The following is a 19,145-nucleotide window of genomic DNA, read 5'->3' as shown; positions in this document are numbered from 1 at the left end:
ATAATTTTTGCATTCAAGACTGCTTATTAATTTCGTGGCCGCCCTCTGGACCGACTCCATCCTGTTTATATCTTTCCGTAGGTGCGGTCTCCAGAACTGCACACAGTACTCCAAATGGGGCCTCACCAGAGACTTATACAACGGCACTATCACCTCCTTTTTCCTGCTGGTCATGCCTTTCTTTATGCACCCAACCATGCTTCTGGCTTTGGCTGTCGCTTTTTCTACCTGTTTGAAAGCTTTAAGATCATCAGACACAATCACCCCCAAGTCCCGCTCTTCCTTCGCACACTGAAGCACTTCACCCCCTGTACTGTGCCATTCCCTCGGATTTTTTCGAACCAAATGTATGATCCTGCATTTTTTGGGATTAAACCTTAGTTGCCAAATATCGGTCCATTCCTCCAGCTTCGCTAGGTCCTTCCTCATGTGATTTACACCCTCCAGGGTGTCCACCCTGTTGTAGAGTTTAGTATCATCTGCAAAGAGGCAAACTTTAACAGACAGCCCTTCCGCAATATCGCTCACAAAGACGTTAAAAAGAGCCGGCCCTAGGACCGATCCCTGCAGTACTCCACTGACGACATCCTTTTCTTCAGAGCAAGCTCCATTTACCACTACCCTCTGTCTCCTACCATTCAACCAATTTTTAACCCAATCCATTACTCTAGGTCCCATACCGAGGGCACTCAATTTATTTATCAGTCGCCTGTGCGGAACCGTGTCAAAGGCTTTGGTGAAATCCAAGTATACCACATCAAGCGTCCCTCCCACATCCAACTGTTTGGTCACCCAGTCGAAGAAGACAGTCAGATTCATCTGACACGACCTGCCACTAGTGAAACCATGCTCCCTCGGTTCCGCATTCCATGTAGTTCAAGAAATGTCACAATCCTGCTCTTTAGAAGCGTTTCCATTAGCTTACTCACCACCGAGGTCAGACTGACAGGTCTGTAATTCCCAACTTCCTCCTTACTTCCACTCTTGTGCAAAGGAACCACATCCACCCTTCCCCAGTCCACCAGGACCACTCCAATTTCTAAGGAAGCATTGAAGAGGTCCGTCAGCGGAGCCGACAGAACTTCTCCGAGTTCCTTAAGCACCCTCAGGTGTATCCCATCAGGCCCCATCGCTCTGTCCTCTTTTAGTTTGGCAAGCTGCTCACGAACACAGTCCTCCGTAAACGGGTCTTGGTCTACCATACATCCATCCCCTTTAGCCTTTGTTTTCTGCAGCCCTACCCCCGGTCTTTTATTTGTGAACACAGAGCTAAAATAATCGTTAAGCAGTTCAGCTTTATCCTTATCATCTTCCACATATTTCTCTCCCTCAGCTTTGAGCCTCACAGTGCTTTTTCACTTACATATCTGAAAAAGGTCTTGTCCCCCAATTTTACCGTATTAGCTATCTTTTCCTCCATTTGCCGCTTCGCTTTCCTGATAGCTTTTCCAGCTTCTCTTCGCTTATTTAGGTATTGTTTCCTGTCTTCATCTTTCTGAGTCGTCTTATAACGTGCAAAGGCTAGCCTCCTTCCCTTATCTTTTCAGCTACTGAGAGTACTAGACAGTACTAGAGAGGCCTTCTTTTCCTTTTACTTTTATGTAATTTTCTAACATAAAGTTTAGTTGCCTTTAATATAGCTCCTTTCAGTCTTGTCCATTGCTGTTCTACATCCTTCAGCTGTTCCCATCCCGCTAACTGTTCCTTGAGAAATTCCCCCATCTCGGAAAAGTTAGTTCTTTTGAAATCCAGGACCTTCAATGAGCCCTCTCTTCTGTTTTAATATTGAACCATACCATACGATCACTAGATGCCAAATGGTCTGCCACCTTGACGTCAGAAACGTACTCTCCATTCGTAAGCACCAGGTCTAGAACAGCTCCATCCCGCTTCGGTTCCGTCACCCACTGCTGGAACAATTCTACCTGTAGGGAATCTAAGATCTCTTTGCTTCTAGATGGCCCCGCAGCCGGGACACCCCAATCAACATCCGGCATATTGAAGTCACCTATCAGTAGTACTTCCCCTTTCCTAGCTATCTTGCTGATGTCTTCAAGTCCCTGTCCATTTCCTCTGACTGTGAGGGTGGTCTGTATATCACTCCGATATAGATACATTTTCCTTTTCCTCTTTCCAGTTTAACCCACAGCGCTTCTTCTATACCCCACATGCCCTGCATTTCTGTCACTTGGATATCATTCTTAGCATATAATGCCACACCTCCACCCTTTTTTCCTACTCTGTCCTTCCTGAATAGATTATAGCCAGGTATAGCAACATCCCAGTCATGGTTCTCCGTGAACCACGTCTCCGTGACCGCCACTAAATCCAAGTCCGCTTCCATCATTGTAGCCTCAAGATCTAGAAGTTTGTTTCCCATACTACAGGCATTGGTATACAAGGCTTTCCAGATTTTCCTCTTTTTATTCACTTCTATAGAGGCATTAGATGTCCTACCTTCCTTGGGGTTAATTATGGCTTTGTGACCTTTTATACCCATCCCCATCAATTTTAATTTAAAGCCCTCTTTAGTACTTTAGCCAGCCTGTTGCTGAAGACACTCCTTCCCTTCCTTGACAGATGGACACCATCACCGCTCAGTACCTCTTGGCAAAAAATTTATAAAAAAATGTTTTTTAGGGTGGGAGGGGGTTGGTGACCACTGGGGGAGTATGGGGAGGTCATCCCCAATTCCCTTCAGTGGTCATCTGGTCAGTTTGGGCACCATTTTGAGGCTTGGTCATGAAAAAAAACGGACCAAGTAAAGTCGACCAAATGCTCGTCAGGGATGCCCTTCTTTTTTCCATTATCGGCCAAGGACGCCCATCTCTTAAGCATGCCCCAGTCCCGCCTTCGCTACGCCTCTGACACGCCCCCGTGAACTTTGGTCGTCCCCGCGACAGACTGCAGTTAAGGATGCCCAAAATCGGCTTTCGATTATGCCGATTTGGGCGACCCTGAGAGAAGACGCCCATCTCCCGATTTGTGTCGGAAGATGGGCGCCCTTCTCTTTCGAAAATACCCCTTCTATGGTACAGCCTTTCTATGGTACAACCAAGGTGGCTTATGCTTATTATTACAAGCAGTACTTTCTCTGTTCCTAGTGGGTTTACAATCTGTTTTGTACCTGAGGCAATGGAGTGTTAGGTGACTTGCACAGTCTCACAAGGAGCCACAGTGAGAATCAAACCCAGTTACCAGTTTCTTAGCCTACTGCACTAACCATTAGGCTACCCCTAAGAGACATAATGGGAAAAGGAAAGGAGATGTATCCTGCTGTTTGTTTCAGACTACAGGATGAATGGGGAAATGCTTTTTGTGCCCTATCTGCAGAAATAGCATTCAAAGAGAGAATTGGAGTTAGCACTACCAGGAATTATTGAGCCAGTTGCTCAGAAATGCCTTTGCCACGAAGTCCTGCCCCAGGAGCCGCTGGGTCACATGACACACACTTAACATTCCGGCTTCCTGGGACAGAACACGTGAACTGATAGTGAAGTTTATTTCACTAAAAGTTCAGTGTGCAGCCTTCGCACAGAGAGAACTTTGCTGATGGCAAACGTCCCATTAAGGACAACCTCCATTCCCAGAGGAGATACAGCTCAATACTGCATTCATCCACAGTCACACACAACATGAAGTGCAGACTGAAACACAGAGAATGTGATTGTAGCCTGCAGCCAGAACAGAGATGGAAAAATCATTGAAATACTGAAAGTCTTGTTCACTGGATAAAGGGAATGAGAAAGGATGCTTTCTCTATCCCCTGTTTTTGAGTGTGTCCATAGGATGCCTGGCATAACCATGTGATATGAACACTGTGAGGAGTGATATGCATGTTTAGATGTGTCCTGGGAATGTTTAGGCTGCAATATGTATGTGCAAAGAGTGTATGTTCAGGAAGCTTTCTGTGGGATACGAGGAATGTGTGTGTAGTAGTGGCTTGTATGATCATGGGCCAGAGGCATAGGTGGGGGGGGGGGGGGGGGGGGGGGGGGGGAGGGGAGCAGTTGCTCTCCCAGCAGATTTTCAAAGAAAATGGTGGCTATGCACCACAGTTGCCCTATATTACTAACTTCTCCCGGCTGCTGCCTTCTCGAGTCCGCAGTGGCCTGGAAGAACTGCAAGCTTTCCTTCCCTGCCCCTTACTCACTGGTTCGCATCATTGCCTCCCCAACTTGGCTGCAACAAAATGAAACTGTGCACAGGGCCACAGCCCTAGGTGTGCCACTGCTGGTTCTGTTGGTTTGTCTCCTCTGTACTTCGCTGCACACGTCTAGTAGCACTATAGAAATGAAAAGGAGGAGGAAAACTGTTAGAGCCAGAAGTGGTACATATAGGGCTATGACCTTATGCATGTCTTCATTTTGTTGCAGCTAAGTTGAGGAGGTAGTGGCACAAACCAGTGGGTGAGGGGCAGGGAAGGGAAGATTGCAGTTCCACCAGGCCACCATGGACTCGAGGAGGCAACAGCTGAGAGGAGGTGTCAGTGAGTGAACAGGAGAGGGGCGGAAAGAGAGAGATATGGGGGAGGAGAACAGATTGGACAATGTTGCATGATGAGGAATGGTCAAAATGAGAGCGACAAGAGTATTGAGGGAGAGATGGACAATGCTGGATGGAGGGAAAGGGTAATGCTGGATGCTTGGAGATGAGAGACAGAAGGGCAATGTTAAATGTGGAACACAGAGAGAGAGAGGCAATGTTGGATGGTGAGGGACATCAAAGAGACGATGTTGGATGGGAGGCGTAAGAGAGAGAGAGAGACAGAAGAGATCCTGGATGGCTGTGTGAGAGAGAGAAAGAGAGAAAGATTGAGAAGAGTTGTGCATGGCAGATGGAGAGAGAGGAGATCCTGGATAGCTGAAGGTGGGGGGGAGGAGATAAACTAAAGGGCAGCAGATCTGAAAAACCATTAATAGGCAAATCATTTTATGGTTATCAGTATAGGAGGAAGGGGATGGGTCTCTGAAGGGGTTGAGTTAGGGTAGAAATGGGATTAATGATATGGTGAAAGAGAGGCGGTAGGACATAGGGTATAGGGTAAGATAGAAGAATGGCCTGGAGGCAAGGGAAGGAAGGGGAAACAGGGGTGGAGCTGGGACTGGTAATGAGATGAGAGCAATTAGAGAGTAGATGAGGGCTAAGAGGGTGAGTACAGGGGATGGGGAGTAAGGAAGAAGACAGAGGGTGCAATGGGAGTGCTGAAGAGGGAATGAGAAGGAGATAGGGGAAAGCAAGTAGGTAGATGAGACATGAAAAGGAGACTAGAAGTTGAGAGAAAGAATGAGAATAAAATCAAATGGGCGGATATAAACACAAAGAAGAGAAAAGTGGGGTTGGGGTGGGGGAGACATAAAATGAAAGATCGGTGCCAGACAGATGTAGAGAAGGAAAAGAAGAAGACAAAAGGCGAGAGAAGAAATGGAAAGGCCAATCTGGAAAAGAAATTGGAAGACTGACTTATGAAAAGTGGCAAAAAAAAGACTGGGACCAGCCCAATTAGAAAAATAAAATTTCCAGACAGCAAAGGTAAAACAGAAAAATGTATTTTTATTTAATACTTTTTAAGGATTGAGACGTGCCTTCTTTGTGAAATGTACATTTTTGCTATTTTTATTTTGCAAAGTACAGGAGAATATGCTTTTCTGTTTCTCTTTTACCAGTATTGCATTGTTTATAGAGTCTGACTTTCTTGGGTGGAGAGGAGGGGGGGGGGTCTCTATTTCAGTTTTTGTCTGCATGTTTTTTTGTGATTCCCTATTTTCTGTCAGTTGAGGGTCTGTCCATGTTCTGCATGTGCGACTGAGATAAAGGATTCTACTAGTATGTAGTGTCTGTATACCTTAACTGTCCAGCTTGTTCCAGTTCCCAGTAGTTGGTATATTGGTGCTCTAGAGCCCAGTGTAATATTTATAGCACTGTCTTTTCATAGGTGGGTTAGGGCTGTTTGGTGTGGTACGTTTGGTGCTCTAGGGCAGTGTTTCCCAAGTTAGTCCAGGAGTACCCCTTTTGTCAGTCAGGTTTTCAGGATATCTACAATGGATATTTATAAAATTGATTTGCGTACACTGTATCCATTCTATTATATGCAAATCTCTTTCATGTATTTTCATTGTGAATATCATGAAAACCTGACTGGCCAGGTTGCCTGATCTGGCCAATCCTGGGACCTCTGCTGCGTCCTGCATCCTGATATATCTTCCTGTTTCCTCATAGACAGGATGCAGCAGAGGCAGCCTGGATTAATCATTGCCCGCCACAGCCACCACACCTGATCAACAACAGCGGTACTGCTGCCTAGCCAAGACTAACCAGACTGCTCCACCTGATGTCAAAATCTAGCTATGCCTCTGTATGGGGTGGTATATATTTAGGAGTGTATGTGATAAATTGTATGTTCAGGAAACTTGGTGTGGAATATGAGGAATGTATGTGTAGTAATGTCATGTATGATTGTGGGGCGGTATATATTTAAGAGTGTACGGGGCAATTTGCTATGTAGGTTAGAGGATAGCTATCATGAGCACTTATTTATTTATTTATTTATTGCATTTGTATCCCACATTTTCCCACCTTTTTACAGGCTCAATGTGGCTTACATTATTCTGTAATGGCGATCGCCATTTCCGGAATGAGAAATACAAAGTGGTATTGCATTAAAGTTCATAAATGATAGAGTAAATTCTAGAGTAAGTTAGATAATCAGTTCATTTCCAGCGTGAGAAATAAAGTGGTAGTGCGTTAACGTTCATTAGTGACAGAGTGACTGAAGCAGTCAAGTGTAGAGAGTTCGGTTTTGTCTTGTTCTGGTAGAGTTTCGTTGTCTAGTATTTAGGATGGATCATTGTGTTATGTCTTTTTGAACAGGTTGGTTTTTAGTAATTTTCAGAAGATTGTTAGGTCATGCATTGTTTTTATGACATTTGGTAGTGCATTCCATAGTTGCATGCTAATGTAGGAGAAGCTGGATGCATATGTTGATTTATATTTAAGTCCTTTGCAACTTGGGTAGTGGAGATTCAAGAATGTGCGTGCTGACCTTTTTGTGTTCCTGGTTGGTAAGTCTATGAGGTCTGACATATAGACTGGGGCCTTGCCGTGAATGATTTTATGGACCAGGGTACAGATTTTGAATGCAATTCGTTCTTTTAGTGGGAGCCAGTGTAGTTTTTCTCTTAGGGGTTTGGCGTTTTCGCATTTCACTTTTCCAAATATGAGTCTGGCTGCTGTGTTTTGGGCAGTTTGGAGTTTCTTAATGATTTGTTCTTTGCATAGATGGCATTACAGTAATCTAGGTGGCTTAGCACCATTGATTGTACCAGGCTGCGGAATATTTCCCTTGGGAAGAAAGGTTTTACTCTTTTTCCACATTGAATGGAACATTTTCTTTGTTGTATTTTTCACGTGGCTTTCTAGTGTGAGATTTCGGTCAATTGTAACTTCGAGAATTTTCAGGCTGTCCGAAACAGGAAGGGTGCAGTCTGGGGTGTTTATAGTGGTGGGTTTGTTCGTGTTATATTGTGATGAGAGGATGAGACATTGTGTTTTTTCTGTGTTGGGCTTTAGTTGGAATGCATCCACCCATGAGTTCATTATTTGGAGGCTGTGTTTGATTTCATTTGTGATTTCTGTTAGATCATGTTTGAACGGGATGTAGATTGTGACATCGTCTGCGTAGATGTAAGGATTGAGGCTTTGGTTGGATAGTGATTTGGCTAGGGGTGTCATCATTAGGTTGAAAAGGGTTGGTGAGAGCGGTGATCCTTGGGGTACTCTGCATTCAGGTTTCCATGGTGATAATGTATTCAAATTTGATATCACTTGGTATGTTCTTGCGGTTAGGAAGCCATTGATCCATCTCAGTACGCTTCCTCCAATCCCAAAGTATTCTAGGATGTTCAACAGTATTTTATGGCTAACCATGTCGAACGCGCTGGACATGTCGAATTGTAGGAGAAAGTATACTGTTGCCAGTTGCACTTGTTTGTTTGAATTTGGTTAGGAGAGTGATTAGTACTGTTTCAGTGCTGTGGTTGGATCGAAATCCTGATTGTGGTTCATGTAGTATTGAAAATTTGTTTAAGTAGTCAGTAAGTTGATTGGTTACCATACTTTCCATTAGATTTACTGCCAGAGGGATGGATGCTACCGGGCGGTAGTTGGTTATGTCATTTGCTTTTTTCTTTGAATCTTTGGGTATTGGGGTGAGTAGTATATTTCCTTTATCCTTAGGGAAGAGTCCATGTTGTAACATGTAGTTTAGGAATGACGTGAGGTCTGTTATGAAGCGTTGAGGAGCGGATTTTATTAGGTTGTTGGAACATATGTCCAGTTTGCAGTGAGATTTGGCGAACCTGTTGATTGCTTGGGTGACGATTTCGTCGGTCAGTAGATCGAAGTTTGTCCAGATTCGGTCTGCTGGGTATTCATCGGGGATTGGGTCCAGACAGTTAATGAATTTTTCGTGGTCAGTGGTATTAAGTGGTAACGTGGATCGTAGTTTTATAATTTTCTCGTTGAAGTATTTAGCAAGGCTGTCTGCTGATGGGGTGTCTATGTTGGTTGTGGTAACCGGTGTGGTGTCAAGTAGTTTGTTCACGAGTTGGAAAAGTTTATGTGTATCTTTGTAGTCTGGCCCTATTTTGGATTTGTAGTCTGACCTTTTGGTTTGTCTTATTGTATATCTGTATTTTCTTTGCATTTGTTTCCATGCGTTAAGTGTGTATTCATCTTTCATTTTTTTCCTTGCTCGTTCAAGTCTCCTTACTTGTGTTTTTAATTTTTTCAGTTCTTCGTTAAACCATGGTATCGAGATGTGTCTTTGTGAGGTTCTTGTTTGTAATGGTGCAATTTTGTCTAATATGCTTCTGCATCTGTTGTCCCAATTTAGGAGGTAGTGTTTGGAGTCTGTTTGTGCTATCCATTCGTTCTTGTAGATCTGTTGCCAGAATGTTACAGGGTCAATTTGGCCTCTTGTGGTGTAGATTGTGCGATCTTGCTTGTTGTATGAGCCTTTTTTTCACCATTGTAGGGATAGGTTTAGTTTGCGGTGGTCTTACCATGGTATATCTGTCCATTTTGTATCTGTTAGTATTAGGTTTAAATCTGAGAATAGTTTGTGTGTGATGAGGTCGAGTGTGTGACCTTTAATATGGGTTGCTTGCATATTAGGCCAGTTGAGGTCCCATAGTTGGAGGAAATCCTTGCATTCACGTGCATTGGTTGCTTTAGGGTCTTCTATGTATAGGTTTATGTCCCCTATTATAAGTAGATTTGGTTTTCGATATGAAATCCATGAAGTGTGGTTGGCATTCTTGCCAGTTACCTGGTGGTCTGTAAAACAAGACAGCGTTTAGGTGGTCAAGCAAGTAGATTCTAACTGAGGCAATTTCAAGTTGTGGAGTTATAGATTCGGCTGTTCTTACGGTGAAGTGAGATCTATAGATTAGTGCAATGCCTCCTCCTCTTTTTCCTTTTCTTGTCCAGTGAGTGATTTTGTAGCCTGGGGGGCATAGATCTAAGATTATGGGGTCCTTATGATCCTGGATCCAGGTTTCGCTGATTAATAGTAGATCGAGGCTGTCTGTCATGATCCAGTCTGTTGTTATTGTTGTGTTGTTGACTACTGATCTGGCGTTTATGTATCTCACTTGAATTGTTTGGTAGGGGTCAGCTGGGTTCGAGATTATGTTGATTTTCGTTAGTTGTCTATTTTCCTGTGGTGTGGGATTGTTGTGTCCTTTCTTTCCTTTGTATTGATTTTGTCAGTTTATGGTAGTTCTTCCATTGTTTTGGTTGTTGTTATTTTTGTGATGTGTATTGTATCTGGGTAGTCTGTTGAGCTTGTGTATTGTGGATATGTTGTTGGTGTCCGTGAGGGGGGTGGTTAGTGTGTGGTGAATTAGGAATAGTGAGTAAATTATTATGAGCAGTTTGGTGGTGGTCATTTTGGTGTTATTTCGCTTTGGGTTGTTAGATGGTCGGGTATGATGGTTGTGGTATTGGTCCTTGTTCGTAGGATGGTGTTTGTTTGGTCTGTAGTGGCTTTGATACTCTGTGGTGATGGTGAGCAGGTTGATTGATTAAGAGTGACTGATTTACTCACAGTTAGATGTGCGGTCCTAGAGTTGTATCAGTGGTCGGGTGTAGTGGTCTCCGGAGTGGTGGTTGTGGTCCAGGATGAGCAGATAGCTGGGGCAGGTTGGGCAGTTCGGGCTAGGCGATAGGAGAGCACGGCTTCCAGCTTGGGTAGAATTCAGGCTAGAAGGGGGCTTCCAGTCAGAAGAGTAACTTAAGATTTCTGTACAGCGGTTAATGGACAGTAGTGGTGCTCCAGGTCAACAAGTCTCCTTGAGTCTGAGAGCTCCAGCTTTGGTCGAAGGCAGGTGCTCCAATCGGTAGTTCTCCAGGTGGTGCTCCAGGTCACTAGGCTCCTGGAGAACTTCCACGCTGGTTGGAGGCAGGGATCTCAGCGGGACAGTCTCGGTGTGGTGAGAGGATGTATTATGCAGGGCTCTGGCTTCGTGCAGGGTGGGTGTGGGCTTTTCACTCGCAGCCGCCGCGATTGATGTAGACTCACAGTGGTTGGCCGCAGGGTCGGGCTGGTAACTGGGCCGCTAATGGGCTTCACCCCTAGGCGGCCACTTGGCGTGCGGTGCCCCTCTCTCCCGCCGCTCCACTCAGTCCTGGTGAGTGATCAGCTGCACAGCAATTCCTCATCTCCGAGCGCGCGCAGGGAGCGTCCTCCCACCTCTGATCCCGGTCCGGAGGAGGCACCGTCCTCTGGAGCTGCGCTGTGGCTGAGGGCCGGATGAGAGCTGTCCCAGATGCTCATCCGTCTGGGGAGGACCGCTGGAGGAAGTCCACGGCCTTCCGTCTCACAGATGATCCCGCTGGCTGGAGGAAGTCCACGGCCTCCCGTCTACGTCTCACAGATGAGCCCGCTGTTCGAGGGCGGTTGGAGTCCGGTTCGGGCGGGCAACTTAGTGAGATGGGGTGGGATACTGATAATATTTGATGACGGATTATTTTTCCCTTTTTGCTTCTGCTGTATGTTCCTCATGTGTATCTTTCTATATACATTAGATTGGATGTACTTTTTTTCTATGGTCATCAATAAAAAACTGTAAGAGTGTATGTGGCAGTGTATATGGAAGATAGTACGTTCAGGAAGTTTGATGTAGAATATGAGGAGTGTATGTGTAATAGTGGCTTGTAGGATTGTGGGGTGGTGTGTATGGGGATTTAGGGGTATATATGGGAGATTGTATGTTCAGGTATGTGAACTGCAATACCCCCTCATTGGGTGTATTTAGGAGATTGTATACTCAGGAAGTTTGATATAGAATATGAGGAATGATTGTGCAGTAGTGGCTTGTATGATTATGAGGTGGTATATATTTAAAGGTGTATGTAGACAATTGTAAGTTCAGGAATCTTGGTGTGGAATATGAGGAGTGTATGTACAGTAGTGGCTTATATAATTGTAGGGTGCATGTGGGTATTTAGGGGTGTATGTGGGAGATTGTATGTTCAGGTATATGTGGTGGAGTATTCTTTCAAATGTGTTGTGCCTGTGTATTGACAGGGGTGTTATTTAGAGTTATGCTTACTACCTCTTAGTCTTCTTCTTCTTAGGAATGAAGATCGGGACCGGCTACGAAGACCTTCACGAGACACCAGGCTGGAGACCATACCGAACTGTGAAGTATGGTAAGTGCATGGAGCAGAGTCTAGACAGAACCACCACAAGTCTATAGAAGGCAGTTTCCATTAAAAAATGACTGACCAGGACACGGGGTTATGATGTGAAGAAGGAAGGAGGAGGGAGCACAGCTCAGAAGGAATCTGAGAAAGTGTTTCTTTAGAGAGAGGGTGGTTGGATGTGGAATAGCCATCAGCAGAGCTGTGACAGAATTTAAGCATATATGGGACAGATAGAGAGTGCAGGGGTAAGAAAAATTGGGGCCTGAGTTTTGGGTTGGCAGTGGAAAGTTTTAGTTTTCTGTATCAGTAAAGACGGCAAATAGGTGAACTAGGCAGACCTCCAGAGTGCAAGAATTCTTTTGGGGGGTGGGGTTGGAGAGGGAGGCAGAAGTAGAGCTAGGTGCATGGAGAAACATGGCTGGCAGGGATCTCCACTAGCCAGGCAGAGTGCAAGAATTCTGTGGCAGCTCCCCACCATTCTTCTGCCTCCTCTTTAAGGCCAACACTTGCTAGCACATTCAGCATGTACAGTTGCAAGGCTTGCACTTCTTTATGCTGATCTCACCATACTGTGAGATAGGTATCAGGAAGCGCTGGTCTCATAAGAACATGCTCACAGTACTAGTCTAAAGAAGGAGGATAAAGGGTGGTGAGGCATGGCATTGGCGCCCAGTACTCTTGCACCAGCCCTGAAGGCAAAATCAGAGAGGAAACAGGGTTAGAATACTCAGATATAATTGGGGGGGGGGGAGTCGGCATGTCACCTAGAAGGGGCACACAGTGGACTGGGGTACACTTCCCGTGCAAGGATTAAGAGAAAAAGGAATGATGTCTGTAGCAGAATATGTGCCAGGAAGAGTAAGGAAAGGTGATAACCAGACCTAGAGCAGACAAGAGAGGCAATAATCTGCTCACAAATAAAACGTCAAACAAGAAAAGCAGACTGAAGAATGGATAACTGAGTGGATTTATTTTCAGTTACCCAACATGGCCATGTTTTGCCTCAAAAGGCTGCGTCAGGGGTTTACAGTACACTGTTAATCAGACGTACATATAATATAATTAAAATCAACATGTAAATAATTCTAAAATCTATTGAAAAAATATAAAATAATAGTCAAAATCTTTAATAATGATGTGTAAACAATAAAAATTCTAAATTAAGTAACATACTAAACGAACACTACTAACAATGCTAGGTTACAGTGCATAAAAAACAATAGAAAAAGAATAATAAAAAAAAACAATAATGGTAGGCAAAGGTGACATCCAGCGTGGTGATCAAGCGTATCACCAATATATTGAAATACTAATATTGCTAACATGTATGTAAACAGTAAAAATTATGAACATATAAATATCCAGTAGTCACAACTAACATATAAAAGGTCACATATCTAATAAAGGGCAAAACGGTGTTTCCCCTTTAATTAGTAAATATGCATCCAAGACAGCCTAAAAGATTTTTAAAAATTAAATAAAAAATGTGAAAAACTACTAAAATTAACCTTTACTTACATAAAAAAATGTGGTAGACATGAAAAAAGAAAGCCAAACAGTACTTACTAGATGCTGCTCATGAACACAGAGAAACAGCATGAATGCTGAACAGCAGTTCTCTCTCTCTCTCTCACTGTGGCTGAACAAAGTCTGCCATCTTGAGTCAGGCTAGTGCTTTATATACTCTATGGTGAGATTAAAGGTGATAGTAGCATAACATAGTAGATGACGGCAGAAAAAGACCTGCATGGTCCATCCAGTCTGCCCAACAAGATAAACTCTTATGTGTATACCTTACCTTGATTTGTACCTGCCTTTTTCGTGATGCGGCACTTGTGCAGATAAAAATCATAAATAATCATAAAAATTAATTAAGTTAAGTTAAAATCTAAGTTTACCTGGCTATAAAAACATTGTTTGATTAAAAAAGGTATTTATTTGAATGATTAAAGTCCTTTGAGAATATATAAATTATTTTTAAAAACATCATTGTAAGTGTTCAAAAGACTGCCTACTGCTAATATAATCTGATAGTACTACTTGTGCACTTCTCAAAACGCAATTTCTTTAGAAAATATGCTGCATATTACCTTCTAAAAAAGCGTTTTCAAGTTCAATGATGATGTCATAAAAATTGCCATGAAAATCAAAACAAAGAGTCAAATTCGATAAAGCATCAAGTGCCCTTCCCAAATCGCTAAAAATTTAGAAAAAAAACCCCCGCTGTTTAAAAAGTGAAATAAATGTAGAAAAGTAAAAAAAAACACCACGCGTTCCAGCGGCCATCTTGGATGCATTTCAATGATGAAAAAAACGTCATTGATGATGAGGAAGACACTGACAGCATTAAACTCAAAAAATATCATGGACTTGGTATCATATACTGCAACAATGATTAAAATATGAATTATTCCTTATTGAAATCAGCAAAATAGCAATATCAAAGCTTAAAATTTTACATATTATGATTATAAAAAAATGGAGAAAAATTATGAAAAAATGCCATAGACCAGATTAAGGGGGCCTTTTACTAAGGTGCATTGAAAATAGTTTGCAGTAGTGTAGGCGCGGGTTTTGGGCGCATGCCAATCCATTTTTCAGCGTGCCTGTAAAAAAGGCCTTGTTTTTATTTTTGCCGAAAATGGACGTGCAGCAAAATTAAAGTTGCAGCATGTCCATTTTGGGTCTGCGACCTTACCACCACCCATTGACCTAGTGGTAAAATCTTACATGGTAACTGGCCGGTAATGACCTACACGTGCCAAATGTTGGGCACGCGTAGGCGCTTACTTAGCTTAGTAAAAGGGCCCCTAAATTATGAATTCCTCCTTTCTAAGATCAGCAAAACAATTAGAGCAGTATGAAAGCATATATGGAAAAAAGTAATGAAAAATAAAAAATGAGTCAACAGCGGTTATTTAAAAATATGTTAAAGATATGTGTAGCAATGTATGTGTCCCTTTTATTTACAAGAATACTGAAAGATCAGATTCTTGGTTTAGACCATTGGGTGCTAAAGTCTGAACCTCTGTTCTTCTTGCAATAAGAGTTTATCTGTATCTCCTCCCCTCCAATGTGGTTTTATCTTATGGATTGCTAAAACCCATAAATCTTCAAATCTATGTTCTTTGCCTACCATATGTGTAACTAGTGGTTTCTCTATGGCTCTTCTTTTGTTTGCACTTTTATGTTCTATAATGCGTTTCTTCAATGCTCACATTGTCTTACCAATGTATAACAACCTGCATGGACAAATCACTTCATAAATGACCTTTTCTTGCAATTAGAAAAATGTCTTATTTCATAGCGCTCACCACTCGTGGGATGTACGAAGACATTTGTTATCAAATTAACATTGCAAATGGAACACTTATAACATGGGAAATGCTCCCATTGTATCAAGGAGATCTTTATTAGCAGTGCAGGCCATCAAGCTTGTATATGAAAAGCCAGAAGGCATCCTTATAGAGATCTGTGAAGGCAGGATTATTATACAATCTTTGAGAACACACTCTCACTGCAGTCTTCAGTATTGGAATAGAGGGAATGGATAGTCTCAGTACTGGAATAGAGGCAGGGGGCTACAGGGCAGGAGTGAGAGGACAGAGGGAGGGGGGCTGCATAGCCAGGTGCATTGGTAAAACTGGGGGTGGAGGTTTCAGTTCAAGTAGCTGAAGAAACATGTGTTCCACCAACTCCCATATACAGGAGAATAAATCGTTATATCAATAAAAATAATAATATGGAGGAAAAAGACCACAAATGTCCCAACAGTGGCAGCAATCAAAATATCTTAGTGCCTACATTTATCGGACTCCATTTTTCTCATTAAAAAACCAATGAGACCAATGAGAAAAATGGAATCCGATAAACGTAGACACTAAGGACCCTGTTTACAAAGGTGAGCTAGTGTTTTTATCATGCGCTGTATAGAGCCCATAATATTCCTATGGGCGTCTACCAGTTAGCACACACTAAAAACGCTAGCATGCCTTTGTAAACAGGGCCCTTTGCTTGCTGCCATCTTTGGAACATTTCAGGCCTTTTCCCTCCTTATTATTATTTTTATTGATATAACAACTTATTCTCCTGTATATGGAAGTTGGTGGAACATATGTTTCTTCAGCTTTGAGTTGAGACTTGAAGTGTGAAATTTTGCTGGTTTGCCTTGTAAATTTATTGAATGGTTTCAATACTAGAACAGTAGGGGGTTCTGCAGTGCAGAATTGAGATGCATTTGTAGAACTGTGGGTGGGGGCCTCAGTAATGGAATAAAAGCGGGGGACTGCATAGGCAGAAGTGAAGGTATCTGGCTGGTCTATAAGGTTACAGCAGTTAAGATATTTCAATAATGTAAAATTAAAAAATGACCCAGATTCATTTTTCTTCTGTTCACTGACACTGTTGACAGCACCAAACCAAGTGCAGATGAAGTGTGTGGCTGGTCGGGCTCATTTGATAAGCTGATGAAGAATCCTGCAGGACGCAACGTGTTTCGGGAGTTTTTACGGACTGAGTACAGTGAGGAGAACATGCTCTTTTGGTTAGCTTGTGAAGAACTGAAAATGGAGTGTAATAAAGAAAGTATCAGTGAAAAGGCACGGCTCATCTATGAGGATTACATCTCCATCCTGTCCCCCAAAGAGGTAGGGGCTCACTGTGTGCCCCAGCTTGAAGGGACAGGTGAAAGATTCCAGTCTTAGGAGTACAGGAACATGAATAGGCACCATGTGTACAGCAACAACGCAACCTTCCCTCACACACACTATCCCACCACAGAACAGCTACGTCATACATGCCCATGGTCAGTGTGCATTGCAGGGTTCACAAAATGCCGGACTGACAGAAAAGCAGAACGAGTCACATCAGATGAAAATGCGTATGACCTTTGAGCATGATGAGGGGAGAAGCCCCCACTTCTTTCTGTTTGGTACTCATGGGGGATGTGGTTCCTGTCTCTTTCTGAGTAATAGAAGCAGGTTCGGGAGGGGGGAGGGGGGGAGCTAGTTGCTTATCTTTCTACCTGCTAAGCTCACCCTGTTGTCTGTGGTTGGTTCACAGGTGAGTTTGGATTCTCGAGTGCGTGAAGTTATTAACAGGAAGATGCAGGAGCCCTCCACACACACATTTGATGATGCTCAGTTACAGATCTACACCCTCATGCACAGGGACTCCTATCCTCGCTTTCTGAACTCCACTATATACAAATCTTTGCTGCAGAACATGTCTCGATCGTCCTCGGAGTCCTAGCTCGTGCCAACCATGCAGCAGTCCAAAGGAAGTGAAAAGAGGTTCTTGTCCAGTCTCTGGAGGTATTTGGGACCAAGCTGTAGGACATTCCTGTCAGTCTTGTGTCCTACCACTTCCCAAGCCTGATTCATTTTGCCCTGCAGCCACTTCCTCTGCTCCGTTTCCCACAGGTCTTGCACTGCAAAAAGCCTTTTCTTTCCCCTTCTCTCATGTTTCACCATGTCATTGCCTTGTTTAATTCTTTTGCCAAACTGGCTCAGTGAATGGTTGGCCTGGCAGCTGGTATAATGCTTTTCAACTATTTCTTCATTCTGTGGGAAGACTTTGCCTGCATCCTCCATCCTCCCAGCTCCACCTCCGGAGGCTGCACCAGCCCAGACTGGAACTCTGCTACTGAACTCCTACTGCCAAACGTAGCAGGGACAGCAGGAGAGGACCATTCATCGGAGCATGGCAGAAGTGAAGGGAGACACACAGAACACTCACTTTATCCTGCCTCAGTACAAATTCCATCTCTCCAGGGAAAGGAGAGCAATGGGGATTGGAAAAATAAAGTGTTACTTTTGGTTTTTGGTTGGTTTCAGCTAATGTCACATTTATATTGCTATAACTCCTGGTATGATGTGTTAAAAGCTGGGGCAGGGGACACAGGACAGACACACTCATCTTGCAGTAATGGAGTTTCTTGTGTCACAGGTGAGCTGTAGCTCTCAGCATGATGCTTTTCTTCACCTGTGACTGAACACAGAGCATTACTTTTCCTTAGCTCAGAGAATTTATTTATTATTTTATTTATTGCATTTGTACCCCACATTATCTCACCTTTTTGCAGGCTCAATGTGGCTTACAGGGTGTTAATATGGTATAGTCATTACATAATCTTAGATACAGTCGGTAAAAAACTGGAGGTAGAAGAGAAATGATGTAGCAGACCACCTCCTGCCAATTAGGAAAGCCAGGCATTCACCTGCCTTTGATCAGATGGTTCCATGAATCCCGTGGGGCATTCTAACACATCAGAAAACTCAAGAGGGTAGGTCAGCAACAAATCCCCCCTCTCCCCAGGGACTGATGTAAAGCACCACTGCTCTCTGACCAGGGGTGGACTTGCATTCTTGTTAAACTGACAGTACAGAGAGGTTTATGGGTCCTCACTTTATAACAATCTTTATGTATAATGAAACTTGACTGGTGGAACAGGCAAGAGTTTTCAGGAAAACAAGGTTAAAGGTGATTATGACGCTAGTATTGGACACCCCAACCATCCCAGCCAGGCTCACAGTTTTGAAGTTCTGTGCTCACAGCACCAAAAGGTCCCGGGTTCAACCAGTCTTACAGCTCAGGAGTCCTATAAAGGGTCCCAGGTCCAGCCAGGCTCATAGCTCTGGAGTCCTGTAAAGGATCCTGGATCTAGTCAGGCTCATGGCTGTTGGTGGTTCAGATTCTTTTCTTTCTTCCTGTATTCATTAGTCTAAGAGATTCCCAGAGTCACCACCAGTGATTTTTCAGATTTGGTAGTTTACAGCAAGCCACAACCCTGCAACTATCCAAGGCACTTGCAATGTGTTGTTCCCCTCCTCCCAAAATAACTGGAAACTGAGGACCCTAAGTTATTACAGCCCTTCTTTTTACTTTTGTTCCCAAGATTTGCCTTGGTGGTCTAGGAGCCTGTTCGGGGGCAGAAATGAACTCCACTTGTTTCTGCCCCATACTGCTGCTCTTGATGCAATGGCTGCCAAAACTTCCTGTGCCAATTTCTTGCGATTGCTACAGGAGGTCCTAGCAGCCATTTTCCAACTGTAACAAGCACGGACAGGAGCAAGTCTCCTACCTGTGCTGACTGCAGTCGCAGAATGGCTGTCAGGGCCCCCTGTGGCAGTTTTGGCAGCCATTGTGTCAGAGCAGTAGCATGGGGCAAGAACAGGTGGGGTTCGTTCCTGCCCCTAGAAGAGGCCGCTAAGGTAGCCCCAGGGAGAGCCCACAGGTGAGATGGGAGGAGGTGGAGATTGATTATGGGTGGTGGTGGAGATAGAGGGGGCCTTGGGAGGGGGCTTTTTTGGTTAGGTGGGGGGGGCAGTTTTGTTTACCGTTTCAGTTTCTGCCGCAACTGAGCGGCCAATTTCATTCACAGATTCGGTTTTGGCAGGAGCCAGAGATCATGTGTTCAGTTAGGTTTTACTCTTAAA

General features: G+C 43.7%; 1 protein-coding gene across 1 annotated transcript in view; it reads left to right on the top strand.

Moving 5' to 3' along the window:
- Positions 1-17,535, top strand: part of RGS19 (regulator of G protein signaling 19) — an 87,583-nt gene extending 70,048 nt beyond the window's left edge. Inside the window, exons 3-5 of the mRNA XM_030211827.1 lie at positions 11,641-11,715; positions 16,121-16,355; positions 16,771-17,535. Coding sequence (XP_030067687.1) covers positions 11,641-11,715; positions 16,121-16,355; positions 16,771-16,959 — 499 coding nt within the window. The 3' untranslated portion in view covers positions 16,960-17,535. The remainder of the gene's footprint in view (positions 1-11,640; positions 11,716-16,120; positions 16,356-16,770) is intronic.
- The last annotated feature ends 1,610 nt before the right edge of the window (positions 17,536-19,145 follow it).

Source organism: Microcaecilia unicolor, chromosome 8, assembly GCF_901765095.1.
Source record: "Microcaecilia unicolor chromosome 8, aMicUni1.1, whole genome shotgun sequence".
NCBI lineage: Eukaryota > Metazoa > Chordata > Amphibia > Gymnophiona > Siphonopidae > Microcaecilia > Microcaecilia unicolor.
Note: the sequence above shows the minus strand (reverse complement) of the source record. Positions and strands in the feature narration are given on the sequence as shown.